Here is a 17,921-nt window from a genome sequence, read left to right as displayed (position 1 = left end):
GTCCATTATACTCAGTCTTCTCTCAGTTGTAATAAGCAAAATAATAGTCAAGTATTAAGTACTCCGCTCGCTTGGCAGAATCTTGGAATGACTTACGGGGCCTTTGGGACTTTCAGCCCTCATTTTGAAACCTTTGTGCCAGCGCCGCTTCATGTTGTGAGGAGCTAACAGTGCAGGGAGTGAAGGTCCGCTGGTTCAGTCGGGCTCTCATTACTCTCTAAAGGGCCAAAAGAGCTGCGTCTCCTCAATGCTGGATAAGAGGGTCAACTATTCTTCTGCCGGCCTGTAATCAAAACCCATTTTGCACTCTCCCATAATTGCACCGTGTTGCTCTGCCAACCAAGTTTGATTATACTTTGTATGCGAGGGAATCCGAGTGTGTGTGTATGTGTGTTCGACCATACGGTACATGCATTTTCAGGATTTGTACTCGCTCCTTAGCTGCGTTCATAAGGTGTGGATTTCTAGAATGATTACACCTTCACAAAAGCTGTGTTCATTATAGAAAAATGTCAACTACCATCTCCTCAAATTCAAATCTTTTGAATTATTTTGAATGTAATATAATTCAATGTAACTGTACATGCCGCCCAATGTGAATGGATAAAATGGACTCTCCTTTTAACCTCCATGTTGACGTATGTGTGTTTTTGATGTGTGTTTTGTGCAGTGACCTTCCTCACGCATACCCACCTCACTGTGGATAATTTGGCCATTTGTCTTTACATCCAGGCACCACAATATACTGCTTTCAGCAATTACTGGAATGAATGGATTATGTGATTGATCTGCGCTGCACTGTAGTTTTTAATTAAAGTGCAAAGAAAAGTACAGTCCCTCACAGGTGGACACTGAGACCATATTACTATATTCATTCGGTTTAGTCACTAAAAGGTAATGTTTAATTAACGCCCATTAGCACAGGCTCCTGCCAACATCCTGCTCTGTGTGTGTGTGTGTGTGTGTGTGTGTGTGTGCCTTTTTGTTCATGTTAGTGCAAGCAGGTTTTTGTGCCCATTTGTATGTCCATGTGTGCGTTGTCTATTTAAGCATATGCTTCTATGTGCATGTTTTTCTCTCCTTTCCTATAATTTGCAAAGTGTCCTCGGAGATACAGAGCAAATCTTAATGCATTATTCATACCAATCATCATTATAGGATCACTGATAGTGAATAATGGAGGAGCACACGCGTACAGAAAATCCATGTGATGGTGCTCTTAAGTCCAGTAAATGTAATTAAAAATGTGATTGTTACATCAAACTGTAATAGCCCAGAACAGCTTCGAGCTGAACACATTAACTTTAATTACTTGCTAATAACATTATTTTTGTTTGTGAAGTGGCAACAGATTAATGGTTTTTAACTTTTCACTAGTTTGTGGAGGTGTTCTGTACATGTTAATAATGAACCATTTACAGATTTAAATGATATCAGCGATTAATGATATTAATACATTTGTTTTAAATGTTGCTAGGCACAAGAACTCTGCTCTTGCAGCATTTATTCGCCGAGGAATAAACTGCATGCCTCACTGCTACATTTACAGCTGCTACTTTAATGCTTACTTCACACATACTTTATTCAACCACTCTCTCCCTCTCTTGAGCGGAACCCTCCCTTTTCCCAGGGCTTGCAGCACATGAGTCGGAAACCCTGACCGAGCGTGCCGGGCAGAAACACGGCTGAAAACCGGCCAGGTCACCTAAGTGACGTTTTTGTGACTTGCCCGGAAAAAGTGGCTGCATGGCGACGAAACGACAACAGGGTGACATCCAAATCGGACGGGCTAAAAAGGGGTTTAAAAGACTCTGTTAACGGTTTGGGGTCAAACAGTGCAGCTGGCAGCGCGTGATGGATGTCCCCTGTTTGTCTCGGCAGCTGGGCGACAGTGTCACAGGTGTGTACAGTACATTCAAACGGACAAGTCCTTTCTATGAATGGCATTGCCTCTGACAGGAAGGTGTTTTACAGCTGTGCAATATGACGTGAGTTGTCTAAATTGTAAGAATTGCAAAAAGTGAACTCACGTTTACCTCTCCTTATTACCACACGTTCATGAAGTTTGTGAAAAAAGGTTAACAAAGGAGATTTTATCGACGGGGCTGCTAAAGAAGGTTTTGCCAAAGCAGGCAATGGTACAACAAGAATAGAAACATCCAACTCTTCTTTTTGCTGCTCCCCCTCCCTCCTCTTCTTCCTGACTCAGGAGTTCTAGTACTTTGCCCATTTGGAGGTGCCAGTAGAAACCTGAATATAGTTTTTTGGAATGGGCTGCAGTCGACCCGAGTGGCCCGGGAGGTAAACCCCCCCCCCCCCATTAGCCCATCGTCTGCCTCGCCATCTGTTACCACTGTCAAGACCCTATGTGTGTGAATTACGGCTTGTATACCTGGTCGGCGGTCTCCTGTCGGTAGCAGCTGCTAAAGAGATTTTTTTTTTTTTACCTATTTAAGTGCAACTCCACTCTGGCGTCTGAGCTGAGTGTCTAACACATACAGGACTTTGAAAAATAGGGCAAAAATATTTAAAAAACCTCCTTAAATACAAAAGGCCTGCTTTTGTATGACATGAGCCTGAATGATAACTCCTTTAAACCCATTTCTGCATTATAAGGGCCTTTTTTAAAACAGTTCCCAGTCAATAACTAAAAAAAAATTAGGTAACGCTTTATATTAAGATCCTTGTAATAACCATTATTTAATAGGTAATAAGGTCCTTGTAAGTCCTTACAAGATGCTTATTAACATTTATACGCCTATATAAGTGTTAATAATGGCATTATAATACAATTAATAGCAGGTTATAACACATGTATAAGCATCTTTGCTATGACTTTATTCATCTTTTTTGTTTGCTTATTGATATTAAAATATACTTTATTGCTCATCTATTATAAGTTAACTATGCACTTGTTAACAGTTAACTTTTTTGCAGCTACCAGATCTAAAGCGAGAACAAGCCTTATTAAGGCTAATAAATCATTTATTATGGATTATTATGCCTTTATTAATGCTGTTATTATTAACTATGCACTTGTTAACAGTTAACTATGCTTTTTGCAGCTACCGGATCTAAAGCGAGAACAAGCCTTATTAAGTCTAATAAGTATTTCATTATATGCTAATAACTGGTTAATGACTTTCACAACCTCCACATCAAAAATATGGTCAAGGCTGATATAATGGGAAGGAAAAAAAGCATGATACAAGTGTTTCAACTGTGAAGGCCAAAATTGTTTTATTTATTGCTGTGGACTACAAATATAAAAAATAACACAGGATCTGTAAAAATCAAGGCATTATCAAAAACATTGAAATTACCTTAAAGCGCATGATAAAACTGAGGTAGATTATTATTATTTGTTTTATTTCTTTGAACATTTAACGGTTTAACTTTTTTTAAAAACATGTTATTTTTATTTTGAAGGCAGACACAAAAAACGAAGGTTTAAGGCAGCGGGCGGCTGATAGCTTACACCTTAATAATATACCTATATATCTTAATAATATAATACCTTAATAATAGCAAAGATGCTTATAAATATGTTATAGCCTGCTATTAATTGTATTATAATTACATTATTAACACTTATATAGGCTTATAAATGTTAATTAGCGTCTTGTAAGGACTTACAAGGGCCTTATTACCTATTAATTAATGGTTATTACCTTAAGGACCTTAAGGAATATAAAGCGTTACCGAAAATGATAACTCAGCAGCAGTGTGTGCGGCCAGCATTAATGTGGACTGGTCAGTTTGATTACGTGCACGAAGTGACGCAAAATGCTTCTTGTGTCTATTCCCAAGGGACACAACGCATTAAATCCCGAGAGAGAAGCAGCCAGTGGATCTCTGCCCGATGTGCTGGGAAAGAGAATGAACATCAATACTAAAAAAAACTGTCAAATGAATCTGATTTTCCTTACCTACTTTTTTCCCCAGCAAGTCTTTATTAAAACCTAAATAAAAGAGCTCATACCTTGATTAACATAGTCACAGTTGAATGTGTCATATCTCCTCTATACACGCCCAAGAGAAATGGAAATGCTGACAATTTGACAAAGAAAATAAGAATCGCTGATCAAAGGGGCACAGAAGTGACTACGTGACAGCTAGAGTTCCTCAATGATGCTAGAGTCCTTTCCAGAGGGAATTCCTAGCTCTATTGCACTGTTGATGCCTTGTCACTCCAAAGCCAGCATCAAATTTCTACTCGCCACTGAACTCATTAATACTCGTCCAGAAGCAGCCTGCTTTTCTTGGATTTCAGTCTGAAATACACTTTTTATACGCTTTTACTTGTTTGGTGCCCCTCGGTAACGAATGCAGGTACACATGATGAAGTTTCAGGCTAGATTGCTCATTCTCATCCTCCCCGAAGCATTTTGAAACTGCACTTTAACTATTTTATATGCTCTATGTACATTTTAGCTGGAAACAACTGAAACGGAAGAGGAGCTTTGCTGTGGCCTGTAAAACCGGTAGTAGTTCAAAACTGATGTAGACGACAGATGGGACCAGTCACATGTGCCTTTAATCTCACTTTAAGGTAGTTTTTATTAACAAGCCAAACCCCTCATTCAGGGATGAATTGGTGGTTCTAATACGGGTCAATAAAATCCAGCCTTCTGATTGGTTGAGAGTGAGTCACGAGGGGTAGATTATTGGTTGAGAATCAGTAAAAACATCTCACATCTGAAAGGTTAAGCCTTTTTTGAAGCCGTATTTACTGGATTGCAGTTGTAACGCTCACCTTTTATCAATATGAACACGCAGCGGTCAGCGTGCGTCAGCGTCAATCAGTGGGTTTGGTGATGATCAAACAGTCACACCACTGTTCTCAGCGTTGGAACACCGGCTACGATGGCTCCTTCTTTACATGACCAACCGGTCTGATGTGTATAGATGTCAGTATGCAGATGTCATAGCGGCCAGAGGGGAGTGGGGGTCACTCCCAGGTGGTGTAATGAAGGCAAACGCGATGAACTGCCATGCGTGAGGTTCCTGCAGTCCAGCACGCCACTTCTATGTGGCTGCAGATTTATCAGGCTGCCTATAGCTTCTGCACGGACTCCCCACACTGAAAGATAAGTGTTTTATAAAGTAGAAAGCAGCTGTGGACAGCCGGGGGGGAGGGGAGGGATTGATAAGTTAACGTATTTTTCACACCAAGTAAAGTTTTGAATAATATCTTTGAGAGTGGCGCTGGACGCTATTGCTCCTCTGGAAAGAAGAATAGCAACAAGAAGGAAGTCTGCACCGTGGTATAACCCTCAAACACGGAACCTAAAGCAAACTGTGCGGAAGCTTGAACGATTATGGCGTTCCACCAAATCAGAAGGATCTAGTCTAGTTTGGCAAGACAGCCTTAAAACGTATAAGAAGGCTCTCCGTAACGCAAGAGCATCTTATTACTCATCATTAATAGAGAAAAATAAAAACAACTCCAGGTTTCTCTTCAGCACTGTAGCCCGACTGACAGAGAGTCACAGCTCTGTCGAGCCGTGTATTCCTTTGGACCTCACTAGTAACGACTTCATGAACTTCTTCAATGATAAGATTCTGACTATCAAAGAGAAAATTGATGGTCTCCTGCCTTCAACCAGTGCCGACCTGTCCTCCGATGTAGGAACCTTGGATGCAGCAGTGGGCCCTGATGCCTGTTTGGATGCCTTCTCTTCCATCAACCTTGATCAGCTGACTTCTTTATTTTCAAAGTCTAAATCTTCTACTTGTCTCTTGGATCCGATTCCGACCAAACTGCTTAAGGAAGTTTTTCCTTTAGTTAGCACATCCTTATTAGATATTATGAATCTGTCTTTGTTGACAGGACATGTACCACAGTCCTTCAAGGTAGCTGTAATTAAACCTCTTCTTAAGAAACCTACTCTTGCTCCAGAGGTGTTGGCTAACTACAGACCTATCTCTAATCTTCCCTTCCTCTCTAAGATCCTTGAGAAATCCGTCGCAAATCAATTATGTGACTTTCTACAAAACAATGCTTTGTTCGAGGATTTCCAGTCAGGATTCCGAGTGCATCACAGTACAGAAACAGCACTGGTGAAAATTACGAATGATCTTCTACTTGCATCGGACCAAGGACTCATCTCTTTTCTTGTCTTGCTGGACCTCAGTGCCGCATTTGATACCATAGACCATTGTATCCTGTTGCAGAGACTAGAACATTTAATTGGTATCAAAGGAACTGCACTCAGCTGGTTTAAATCCTACCTATCGGACCGATCCCAGTTTGTGCTTGTAAACGGTGAATCCTCAAAGACCACCAATGTTGGTCACGGAGTCCCACAAGGTTCTGTACTTGGACCGATTTTATTTACCCTCTATATGCTTCCTTTGGGCGATCTTATCAGGAAACACCACATAAACTTCCATTGTTATGCAGACGATACTCAACTGTATCTGTCGATCAAGCCAGAAGAGACGGACCAGTTAGTTAGACTCCAAGAATGTCTTGGAGACATCAAAACTTGGATGACCGGCAACTTCCTGATGCTAAACTCAGAAAAAACGGAAGTTATCCTGATAGGCCCAGAGCGCCTTCGAAGCCAGCTGTCGCGTGATACAGTTTTTATGGATGGAATTGCTCTGGTACCCAGCAGCACCGTCAGGAATCTGGGAGTTCTCTTCGACCAGGATATGACCTTCAACTCGCATATAAAGAAGACTTCAAGGACTGCCTATTTTCATCTACGTAACATATCAAAAATCAGGAACTTCCTGTCTCAAAGTGATGCAGAAAAATTAGTTCATGCGTTTGTCACTTCCAGACTGGACTACTGTAATTCTTTGTTATCAGGCTGCTCTTATAAATCTCTTAAGCCTCTCCAGCTGATTCAGAATGCTGCAGCACGTGTATTAACAAGAACTAAGAAAAGGGATCATATCACTCCTGTATTAACTTCTCTGCACTGGCTCCCTGTTAAATCAAGAATAGATTTTAAGGTACTTCTCCTCACCTACAAGGCACTTGCTGGTGAGGCACCGTTGTATCTTCAAGAGCTTGTAACACTGTATTGCCCTACAAGGCAACTGCGCTCCATAGATGCTGGGTTACTTGTTGTTCCTAGGGTTTTAAAAAGTAGGCTGGGGGCCAGAGCCTTCAGTTATCAAGCTCCTCTTTTGTGGAACCAGGTTCCACTTTCAGTCCGGGGGGCAGATTCGGTTAGCTCTTTTAAAGTAAAACTTAAAACGTTCCTCTTTGATTCTGCCTATAGTTAGGGCTGGCTCAGGTTAGTCCGGACCAGCCCTTAGTTAAGCTGCTATAGGCTTAGAATGCCGGGGGAATTCTTAGGACACACCGAGCTCCTCTCTCACGCTCTCTTTCTACCATAATTCAAGTTTTATTAATGCACATGACTAATTCAGCTTCTTTCCGGGAGTTTTTTTTTGTGCTTTCGCCCCTATCAGGTCTCCATAGATCGTGGTTCCTTCGGGACCCTGGTCCTGACACCTACTGTGGCCATGCTGACGCCTGCTGCTGCCATCATCATCATCATCATTATTTTAGATATTAATCATATTACTTTACTCATAAACCGACATTACCCTCTCCTAAAATCTCTGTGCTCTCCCTCCCCACAGGATTCTGTGGATGGTGGTTCTATCTGATGGTGGTTGCCTCTGCAGTGGTCCTGCTGTGCGTCTGGTTTACTACTCACAATTACTTGAATCATTTCTGTCATAGGAATTGCATGTATTATACATTGTTCATTCTGTACACATGGCATCCATTGTAGTCTGTCCATCCCGGGAGTGGGATCCCTCCTCTGACGTTCTCCCTAAGGTTTCTTCCCTTTTTTCCCTCTTGTAAGGGTTTTTTCATTTTTTGGGGAGTTTTTCCTGTGCCGATGGTGGGTTTCAGGGCAGAGGATGTCGTATGTGTACAGACTGTAAAGCCCTCTGAGGCAAATTTGTAATTTGCGATTCTGGGCTATACAAAATAAAATGACTTGACTTGACTTGACTAATATCGATGAATAGAAAGTAACTTACCTGATGGTCTCCTCAGATCGGGAGCTTTATTAAATCATACAGCATCCTACGGTAAACTATCAGTGAGTACAATGGTTCATTTTGAATTGTAGATTTGTCAAATCCTGTGTGAGAAGGAGCCGAGTTGAATCAGATACGGGTTGTGTGTCAATGCCCAGAGTTCTTACACACACTTCATAAGATGGTATTTAGAGGTTCAAACCATCTCTTCATCTTCATCTCTTGACACAGGAGTGCGTTATCTCTTCAAAAAGGTGCCGAGATCTGCGAGGCATCGTGGAATTTATTGCACAGTATATTCTCCAATTAATCGGACGTAACAAGCTCCTTTAGTCATTTTCCCAACAACAGGTCGGCATAGAGCATTTATAAGCCCCTACATCGTAATTTCCCCACTGAGGTCAGAGAGAACCTTTTCTCATAAAAGCTTTAATTGCCAGTACACTACAGGCTGCTCTGGAGTATGCTGCTCCACCTTCTCATCCCAATTCAAGCACTGGTTACTGCAAACGGGGCTGTGGCGTCACAGTGCAGGCAGCGAGTGTGTGTGAAGGAGATTAATCAAACGCGTAAAATGAAATTGATTCCAGTCAGCACCAGTTGCCTCCGGGAAAATCCTCTCATCCTCTTTCTCCTCTCCTCGTTTACCCGGTCTTTAACAGTTGCACAGCCAGACTCGAGGAATGAGCTGGCGGGGATCCAACGCTCCCCGAGGACCGCAGATGTCAGCCAGATAAACCCGAGATGGAGTTGGCTTTTGTTCTCCACAATAGGCTCCACTTCGTCAGGTCCAGGAACTCTGATTGCAGTACTGACCATTAGGTGGTGGAAAACGGGGAGCTCTCACCTTAAATTAATGCAACCTCCAAGGTCAGTCCATTTTGTCCAAGGAGGGTCGATCCGTTGGAATCTTTTAGTTATCAAAGGCTTGCTCAAAAAAAAAGATTTGGAATCATTAATGTCATTAAGGCTCAACAGAATATAACCTTGATTTCTTAATATTTTCCACAGCTTAGATAGCTGCGTTACCCTTCTTGTAGAGAAAACTAATCCTCTTGGTGTGAGAAGCAAAATATCTTAATATGTATTTAAGTTCTGCTAATTACTGCCCGTACTCTCCGAAGCGATTACAAGACAATACAACATTTTGAACAAAGTCAAACCACTTTCACGGAACCCAAAATCACAGCAGCGTCTTTGTCGCTAATGATTGATAATTAAAAAAATCTGTTTCTTCTTCGGCCTTCGAAATGATCGCTTTTTGGGGGACATGCTGTACGTTGGTGTGGTGGAGTTTCCCCGAGTCAAAGAAACCAAACCGCTGTAAACGAGTTATCTGAACATGTTTGTGGGTGTTATCACGGTGAAGCATACATTTTATATTGACTTCTTTGTGGCTGACAACAAGTCCGGCATTATCTGAATGGTGGAGGTTTGAACCAGATGAAATGAGAGAAAGAGTTGAGTGGTTCCCACTTCTCCTTTGCAGAAGGTTATTGAAACCTTCTCAAACAATTGATCCACAGGAAGAAACACACAACTCACGTATCCTGAGGGAATATTTCAGTTTGGGAAAACTACTAAAATGTAATGGATTGATGTTTTCTGTGCAAAAACAAAATGAGAACGTCATAGATTAAAGCCTTTCATTAAAGCACTTTGTTTTTGACGTTCAGAATATCAAATCCCTGTTTCACAGATTAGTCCTTTGAAGTAATAAGATATTCCAGGATCAGAAGGGTGATTAATTGGTTGCTGCCATTTTAAGAAATCTGTGTTAAGGGGAGCTGCTGTGATATTAATTGGTGCAGTAGTGGTCCACTACATTTTCTTTTTATAAATGTCAGTCATTTTGTTAACTGTTTTCCCCAGTGCCTTGAGAATAATAGCGTTTACTAATGCCATCTTTATAAAATAATATGCAAAGCTATTGTCCACTAGATCAGAGCGTGATCTATACATACAATAATGACCAATTCAACAAAAGAGAGAAAATGAGGTACAACAGTGAGATTTTCTTCTTTCTTCAACTATCCTTCAGGCAATAGTGAATGTGCAATGTATTGCCCGTTAATTTATCCATAAAGAGCTTTCTTGGTTAGAGCAGAAAAAGTAGGAGAGAAAAATGCAATACTGAGTCAAGTGACAACTTTGCACATTATCAAATCTGGATGTAACCTGGAATGTGAGTTGAAGAAAAAGGAAATGAACAACTCATCTTCAGCATTACATGGGATCATCCATTAAGAAGAAGCCATTAGCAGTAGCGTGTTAATGTACATCTTTTTGATATGCCAACATTGATTACAGACAACTCATTACAAGTCAACTCTGCACCAAACTAAGGCCCACCTGTTTCTGTGATGAAGATTGGATTAGGGTCGGAATAGCACTCAGTGAAGACGCGGGCATTTTTCTTTTGGCAGCAGTGTGAAAAAGGACAGATTGTTTTAATCCTGAATGTCCAAACTCATTCAAACAGTCATTTATCACTTTGACTCTCAAATTAGAGAAGACCTGTATACGTCAAAAAGGTCAAACATAAGGCATAACTATATTTTGGTGTGAAAAACAGCAGATAGTGACCAGATTGTCACAACCAAACCGGAATAGAAAATAATTAATAGTAATACGCAGATTTTCAGAAGCACCGTACCCGCTAAATATGAAGTAACCATTCCACTTTCTATATTCAGAAAAGATCTGGCTCCCTTTCTTCCATTTTACCCCCCTGGAATCAACAGCCTTGGAGTACGTGTTGGAGGAGATTAGGCATCACCTGGCCCACACACTGGCATAGCGGAAACGCAGCATAATTTTCCTGTTAATGAAAAGGTCACTGAATGTAATATTATGCAGGAAGACTGTCCGCTACACTGGTAATTTGTGCAAAAATAGTTAATCAGGAGGAAGAGCCTGTATAGCGGCAACAAAGTGGAAGGTTTTAGTCCGAGTGAACCAACAAAAATTCACTGATTATGTAAAGGGTTGGAAAGAATTATGGATGATTTTGTGAAGGGCATGAAAGTATTCAGGTAGGCCATGTTTAAAGCCTGCGGTTGACTCCTTGACTTTACAGTTTACGATACGTACAATACGGTTTGCTTCAAATAAATTTGTTCTTGCTTCTCCAGATAAATGACAAAAAGTGTAACGGTCAATGAACACAGTCAAAATCCACACACAGGATGATACATGTACGCACGCAAACATCTTTACATTTTACTAACTCACCTCAATGCAGTGGCTAAAGAAGTGGTTGGCAGTTGGCCAGAAGCGGATTTCCCCTCGCTGTACATTTCCCTCATGCCTGGTTAGACACAATGTATATTCACCCGGTCATGTCTTGTTGTCCCCATGGAATCAATGGGGCAAGGACTCTTGACTCTACAGAAGTAACTTTCTGCCTTCATCCTATTTATTATTATTTTTACTTTACTGTTCTCTATTGTTATGGATATCTTAACAACAATATGCAATCCGACAACGTGCAGAAAAATAGCCACAGCCAACCAGCTTGGAGAATGATTAAATAAAAGTTGCATTTAGAGCATTACGATTATGTTCTCTGTGGTGATCTTCTAGATTGAATCCTCAATGTGGGAAGCATCATAGCGTTGGTGTTGGATCCGGTGAATTCATCAAAAACATTTGGTACAACAAACACGACAAATCAAAGGGATTTTGTCTGCACCAACTTGTTGCATCCCAAAGGAGACGGTTTGCTCTTTACACTGGTAGACTGCTGTGCTCAGACACTCTCTGTAATTGCTTCATCACAACTTATTGTATGCTATGTGCATACTGCACGGGTGTGTGGGGAAGACCTGGCTGGAGTGTTCAGGCTTGTATGAGAGGCATTCTGCGAACCCCCATCTCCTACATGTCCTGTCCCTCACTGTCTCAGTATCTGATCACCATGAGCATGTGTTTTGTCTCGGCTCATGCTCCCGATAAACACTAATGAGGTGTCACAGTGACAGTCTGGCTGCTTCCTACTACAAAAGAGATTAAGTGAATTTATGATTAAATTCTGACACAAAGCAAAGGGGGGGTGTGTGTGTGTGCGGGGGTTCAGCTTTCCGAAATTAAACGTCCCAATAATAAGCAATGCAATATTAGTAAAGGTCCTTCCCGTCGAAACCTCATAGAAATAATTGTATGCACCTATTGATGTAGGAGCCAACCATTCATTTCTATGTAAATATAACAAAATGTAGTATTGCCGCCACGTGAATCGAGTCACTCTCCCTTCCTGTGGGTCGAAATCGGAGCGTGTCGGTGCTCTGCAGCTGGTGCGGTCACGCGTGCATTACCAGTGGGAGTGAGGCACCGGCTGGCTGATTGCCGCAGCTGCACATTAAGTTCAGCCTGCGGCAACGGCTGCCAGCACGGTCCCGACCTATGGCGCCAATTCTGGAAGCGTAACGTCTCCCCTCCCTCCTTCCCTCCCGCCCCCCCTCAGGTTGACGCGAGTGCTGTCAGCAGAGTGGAGACACTTTCTCAATCAAAGGTGTTCAAACCTTTACTTTATATACTGTTTGATAGATCAATCTACACCAATGAATCAACATCTAGAAGGTCATTGTGTGACAAGTTACTGTTCGGGATGATACATGTTCCAGCTTTTATATTGTTTTGTTTTGGGTGTAATAGGATTTTTTTTCTCGACCTGAAAAACACTTATTTCTTCACTCAAGTTTGTCCTAAAAATTCTTATTTTCCCTATTTGGCATTACATGGTCTTACAATAAAAAGAAGGGTATTAAAAGTGATGATCTAAAAAAAAACCTCTCCGTCATGAAGCAGGTTATCGTTTTAATTTGCCAGTAATGAACACCTGGGCACTTTATAATGAGGGATATGGGACCATTTGCTGCAAGGATTCAATTAAGCATCTCCACTGGTTGTTATGCCAATATTGACCAGAGCACGACTGAAATGCAGGATCAAGTTTGACTGTGTCCAGATTGTGGCTGCCATGATCTGCACGGAATTAATAGAACAGATGGAAATGTGGTACAATATCTTTATATGCTAGAGATGGATGAGAAGAATCCTACAACTGTCAGTTATTATTCTTTAAGCTTAGCTTAACGGGGAGACTTCAAGCAGAAGGTAAAATCTTGATGGGCCCTTTTATACAAAGGTTCAAGTTTGCATAAAGCGTGACGTTGCAACAAGCGGAATCTTAATAGACCCAGTTTACCTCCCAAAAAACGGTACAATTCAGTTTAACGGATTTAACCACATATAAGTCTGCTTAGCCAGCGGTTTCCCGCAGGTTTCAGTCTAAATGCTAAGCTAAACATCTCCTTGATGGAGTTTTAATAGAGCAAAATGACATGAAAGTAGAACCCCATGGATACATGGTTTTCCTCCACCTTACTGACAGATATCTTGTGTGTTTGAAATGAAGCGTACAGTGAACACAGCCGAGCTCCCGCGGGTTCTGCAGATTGGTCCAAGCTGAAAGATCAGATACCCGCATGGTGGATCTGGCGCTACGCTGCTCTTTCTGTGTCTGCCTCCTCCGACAAAGAGCAAGCTGTCTGACGATGAGCAAGGCTTCTCTAAATAGTCGGTCATCAGGGATCACGTCTATAGGGACTTCTGAGACTCCACCAGACGGAATATTCTCTCTATGCAAACACACAGTTGACCAAAGCAGTTAGCAGGGCATTTACTGCAAAAGCATTTGTAATTCAAATGTGTCCCTGTGTTCACTCATTTACTGATGTATATTGGAGCAGTTTAGTTTGTGAACTGTAGATCTGTTCTCTACTATGGATTATGTCTAATAGCAGAGGTTGGCTATTAGCCAAGGATATGATTGCTGATGATACACTTCCAACTTTGAACCGCTGACGAGGCTGAGAGGATTGACCCGTGTTCACTATACACAATGGTATTGATGAGAATGCATGCATTTAGAGCAGGTGTGATGACGCAATAGCGGACATTAATGTAGATCGTTTTGTTTTTGACTCCACATATTTAGTTTTCCTTCTTTTTAATGGCTGAGAAACCCCCCAAAAGGGCTCAGAAAAATGCAGTTTGATCATTTGGGTTTCCATCAAAACTGAGGAATCCCGCTGCTGATGAAGAATGTTTGACGAATCAATAGTTCAATGAAAGAGAAAACTATGTTCACCTTGACTTCAAGTGTCAATAGAAAACATACATTCCGATCTAAAGACTCTCACATCATTCCTGCTCCATTGGATTTCATTCCAGTGTTGTTGACATTTTCCAGATTCCAGCAATAGCATCACAATACTACAAGAAACACCCACAAACATAGTTATTGTTGAACCCCAATAACCCCCTTTCCTGCAGTCATCAAGCTACATTTCTGCATTGGTAGTCACTGACAACAGCGTTGGGGATTACCACATTGGAGTCTGTGATGGAAAATGACAAATGAAAAGATGAGTTGACGTTGGAAACCCTGCATGTAAACAGAAGGCCTTTTTGTTTCTATTGGCTATTTTAATGGCTGCCACTACTAACAATTTCATGCCATCTGCTTTGTACTGTATTTGACTCCATTTGTTTATTCATCTACAGAAGCTTATTTTTAAAAACAAATTTTGATGACACAAGCCGTATTCCAGCATCCAGATATATGTACATCCATTTACATAGATGCCTGGCCTTTTGTCATATTATTCATGTGAGAACACAGCTTAGCTGTAGCCTCGGCCCTTAACCTGGATCAGTTTACTGGTCACAAGGAAAACAATTCATGTCGTCTTGGAGGAGCTTCGGGGCTGAGAAAATAATACTCATCACAGCAGAGCAAACAGGTCTTCTAAAAGTTGTATTTATATAGTACAAAACTATTATCCCAATAACATTGTGGCAACAAAAGTAATTCCTATCTGGATTATGTTAACATGATTTATATTTATTTGTACGTGTCCAAGAAAGGTGGTCAGCTTCGGAGTCGGAAATGAAATAGTCTCCCAACTTTAATCAATAGCTGTCACATCAGCATAAAAAAATTGATGGCTGTGGTCACTGCAAGCTGATATTGTATCGGAAGAGCGGATGATCAGGGGTTTTAGAGATTTGTTTGCCTGGTTGGAGGACAAGGATCTAACAAAACAACTGCAACCAACAGTGTGTTATAAATCTTATGCTCAATTCATTCAAAAATGCACTACATACTAAACAGAAATGCAGCTTAAGCTGAATTACATAACTGTCAGTGACATGACTCAAAGCTAAACAAAAAGGTACCAGGGACATTAAATACCTCAAGTAATCATGACCAACTCAATATGTTGAAAATGAGATTGAACATTTTGATTGTGGCATTGTTTTTTTTCTCTTAAATTGACCTGGTATGTCAAAACAAGTCACCCCCCCCTTTGTGAATAAACAGTGCTGTCAAGTTTTCTTCTCTCCCAAGCACAGAGTAAATTTGCCAGGCATGATCTGCAATAACTGCATCAATGAATCCGTTTCAAAAGATGACATCATATAAATGACTGCGATTTTACTTTGCCCCGTTGGCTATTTTCTGGGGTTGTTTTCCATTTCACCTGCACTTGAATTTGTCTCCGTAAAATATGCGCGGGCGCTGCCCTCTTTGCCCGTGTCACAAATCATGCAAACAACCCATTCACAACAACATCAGGCGGTCCTGTGCGTGCGTTTTCTCCGTTGCGGACTGGATGGCCGGACATCCGGCACGCGTTACACACAGGTGGCCGACTAACAAGACAGTTGGACATGCGTGAGCAGGTTTTGCTGACCAGAGGGGGTTTCTAACTGACGTTAGGAGAAATCCCACAGTCGTTTAGCTTTGGGCCCGGCTGTCTTCACACCGGCTCTCTGCAGTCTGCTTAACACAAGCTGGGCTGTCAGATGGGAGAAAAGGAGGGATGAGAGGGAGGGGAGGGGTGCAGAAAAAGATTTTTACCATAAATTATCCATATAGGAATGTAAAGAAATACAACACCCACACAGACTTTAGTTAGTATTTTCGTTACTCCTGTGTCCTTGAGTTGGCTTTACTTCCCCTACCGGTGTGTTTTTCCCTCACTTGTGACTGTCCACTTTGTCCCTAATAGTTCCCTCCCGTGTCCATTCGCCTGCACCTTCCCAGCGTATTCCACCTGCGCGTGTCCTTTGTCTCATTGTTGCTTTGTCTGTTATCCTACATTGAATCTTTGGCCTTGACGGTGTGCTTCCTCCGTATTCCTCACGCCTGCTCCTGTCCGTTCTTTGATTTATTCGTTATTTTTGTTATTTTATTGTTTGAAACCTGGGTCCTGCGTTTCAATCCTACTTGAACAATATTTTAATTTTGACTTACATTTATATAGTTTGGGGAGCTTGGTCTGTGCAAGTGCATGTGTTGGTACAAGCTGGTCGGCTTGATGGCACAGCCGCCTAATAATCTTGACTGGAAAAAGCCAAGAGGACGAGAGTCTGTTTGCGTTTCTTCCTGCATGTTATCTGCATTCAATTTTGTGTGTGTGTGTGTGTGTGTGTGTGTGTGTGTGTGTGTGTGTGTGTGTGTGTGTGTGTGGAAAAGAGCCAAGTTCAGCTGTTTGACAAGTCTAATCGAAGCGTTGCCGAGGAATCTGTCATCGCTCTGTGTCAACTAAATTGCTTGGTGGAAACTGCAAGGTAAAGTATTTTATATAGATTCATGGACATTTAAGGCAGTTTCATCACAAAAAAGGAAATAAATTAGCATGGAAATAAGGCCAAGCCAGAAGGAATGTAGGTTTATGGAGAGAGAAGATGGACAGCTCGATGGAAACAACAAGCTCGAAAGACCATTAGGAAGAATCCACAATAAGAAACAATGGGGTGAAAAGAACTGAAACACTACAAAAATAAATTTGAATGATAAAAAAATCTGCCTGTGGAAAAACCAGGAAGGGAGGAGGTCGGTGTGAGAATCAACAGCAGTGTGTGTGTGTGTTTTATATATAATATATATATATATAATATATATATATATATATATATATATATATATATATATATAATCACATACAGTATATCATACTTGGAATAAAATAACTTGAGCACCTGAGACTTTAAAGAAAAATATATACTTTAAAGTCTAGGAGGACAAAGTACCTCATGCGAAGAAGGCCTTGGAGCATAAACACATTTTTGCAGCATGAACAAAGTAAGAAATGAAAATGGTGTCAGAGCTTCAGGGCCCCGATGAATACTCTCACTACAAAAACATCCCCTGCACCAGGATACATAAAGGATCACCGTAGACATTGACACGTTAAATTAACTGCTATTAAGGGAATTTCAGGTATTCAGGGCCAATTTACATAAAACTCAGTTCGAGTGTGTGGGCGTCGGGATGGAAAACATCTCAGCATCAGAATATTTTTTGCAGTCTTTCTTGTAACCTTCAAAGCAAAAGTTATACACTTAAACGTGAATGCCTTGACTGTCAGATGACAAAACAGTGACAGTGGTGCCGGAATTGCCAGAAATTACAGACCAGTTGTAAAACAATTGAAGTGAAGCTTTTAATCTATTCTATTAATGTTGGAAAACGTACACTGAGGGCCAAAAGAAAGAAGCAGAGACCAATTATTTAACCTGAACGATCCAGTCGCCCCACCGCAGAAATAACTTATCCAATAGTAAGAGCATCCCTCCTGGACTCTGCCTGACACCCAACCACACACGTGCAAGTGGCCGAATCAACTGCTGACTTAGGAAACGTTCCTAAGTAGCGTTATTCGCCTCTTGACTCAGCATTTCCTCGCTAACAAAGAGGCAGAAAGACGAATGCTCGCAACAAAAGCCTTTTATTGATTTGACTCCTGCTGAATCAAATGCATGCAGGAGGCAGAGAAAGCCAATTTGCAGAACAAACAATGATTTTCCATTTAGAATGTCTTAAAAAAAAA

The 17,921-nt window shown here is 41.2% G+C and overlaps 1 protein-coding gene across 2 annotated transcripts in view; it reads right to left on the bottom strand.

Annotated features, from left to right (window-relative positions):
* Positions 1 to 14,824: 14,824 nt before the first annotated feature.
* grm8a (glutamate receptor, metabotropic 8a) overlaps positions 14,825 to 17,921 on the bottom strand; it is a 229,397-nt gene continuing 226,300 nt past the window's right edge. For both annotated transcript variants that reach the window (XM_078101852.1, XM_078101853.1), the window contains exon 15: positions 14,825 to 15,884. In XM_078101852.1, coding sequence (XP_077957978.1) covers positions 15,802 to 15,884 — 83 coding nt within the window. In that variant the 3' untranslated portion in view covers positions 14,825 to 15,801. The remainder of the gene's footprint in view (positions 15,885 to 17,921) is intronic.

The sequence above is a fragment of the Gasterosteus aculeatus genome, chromosome 4 (genome assembly GCF_964276395.1).
Source record: "Gasterosteus aculeatus chromosome 4, fGasAcu3.hap1.1, whole genome shotgun sequence".
NCBI classification, from domain to species: domain Eukaryota; kingdom Metazoa; phylum Chordata; class Actinopteri; order Perciformes; family Gasterosteidae; genus Gasterosteus; species Gasterosteus aculeatus.
Note: the sequence above shows the minus strand (reverse complement) of the source record. Positions and strands in the feature narration are given on the sequence as shown.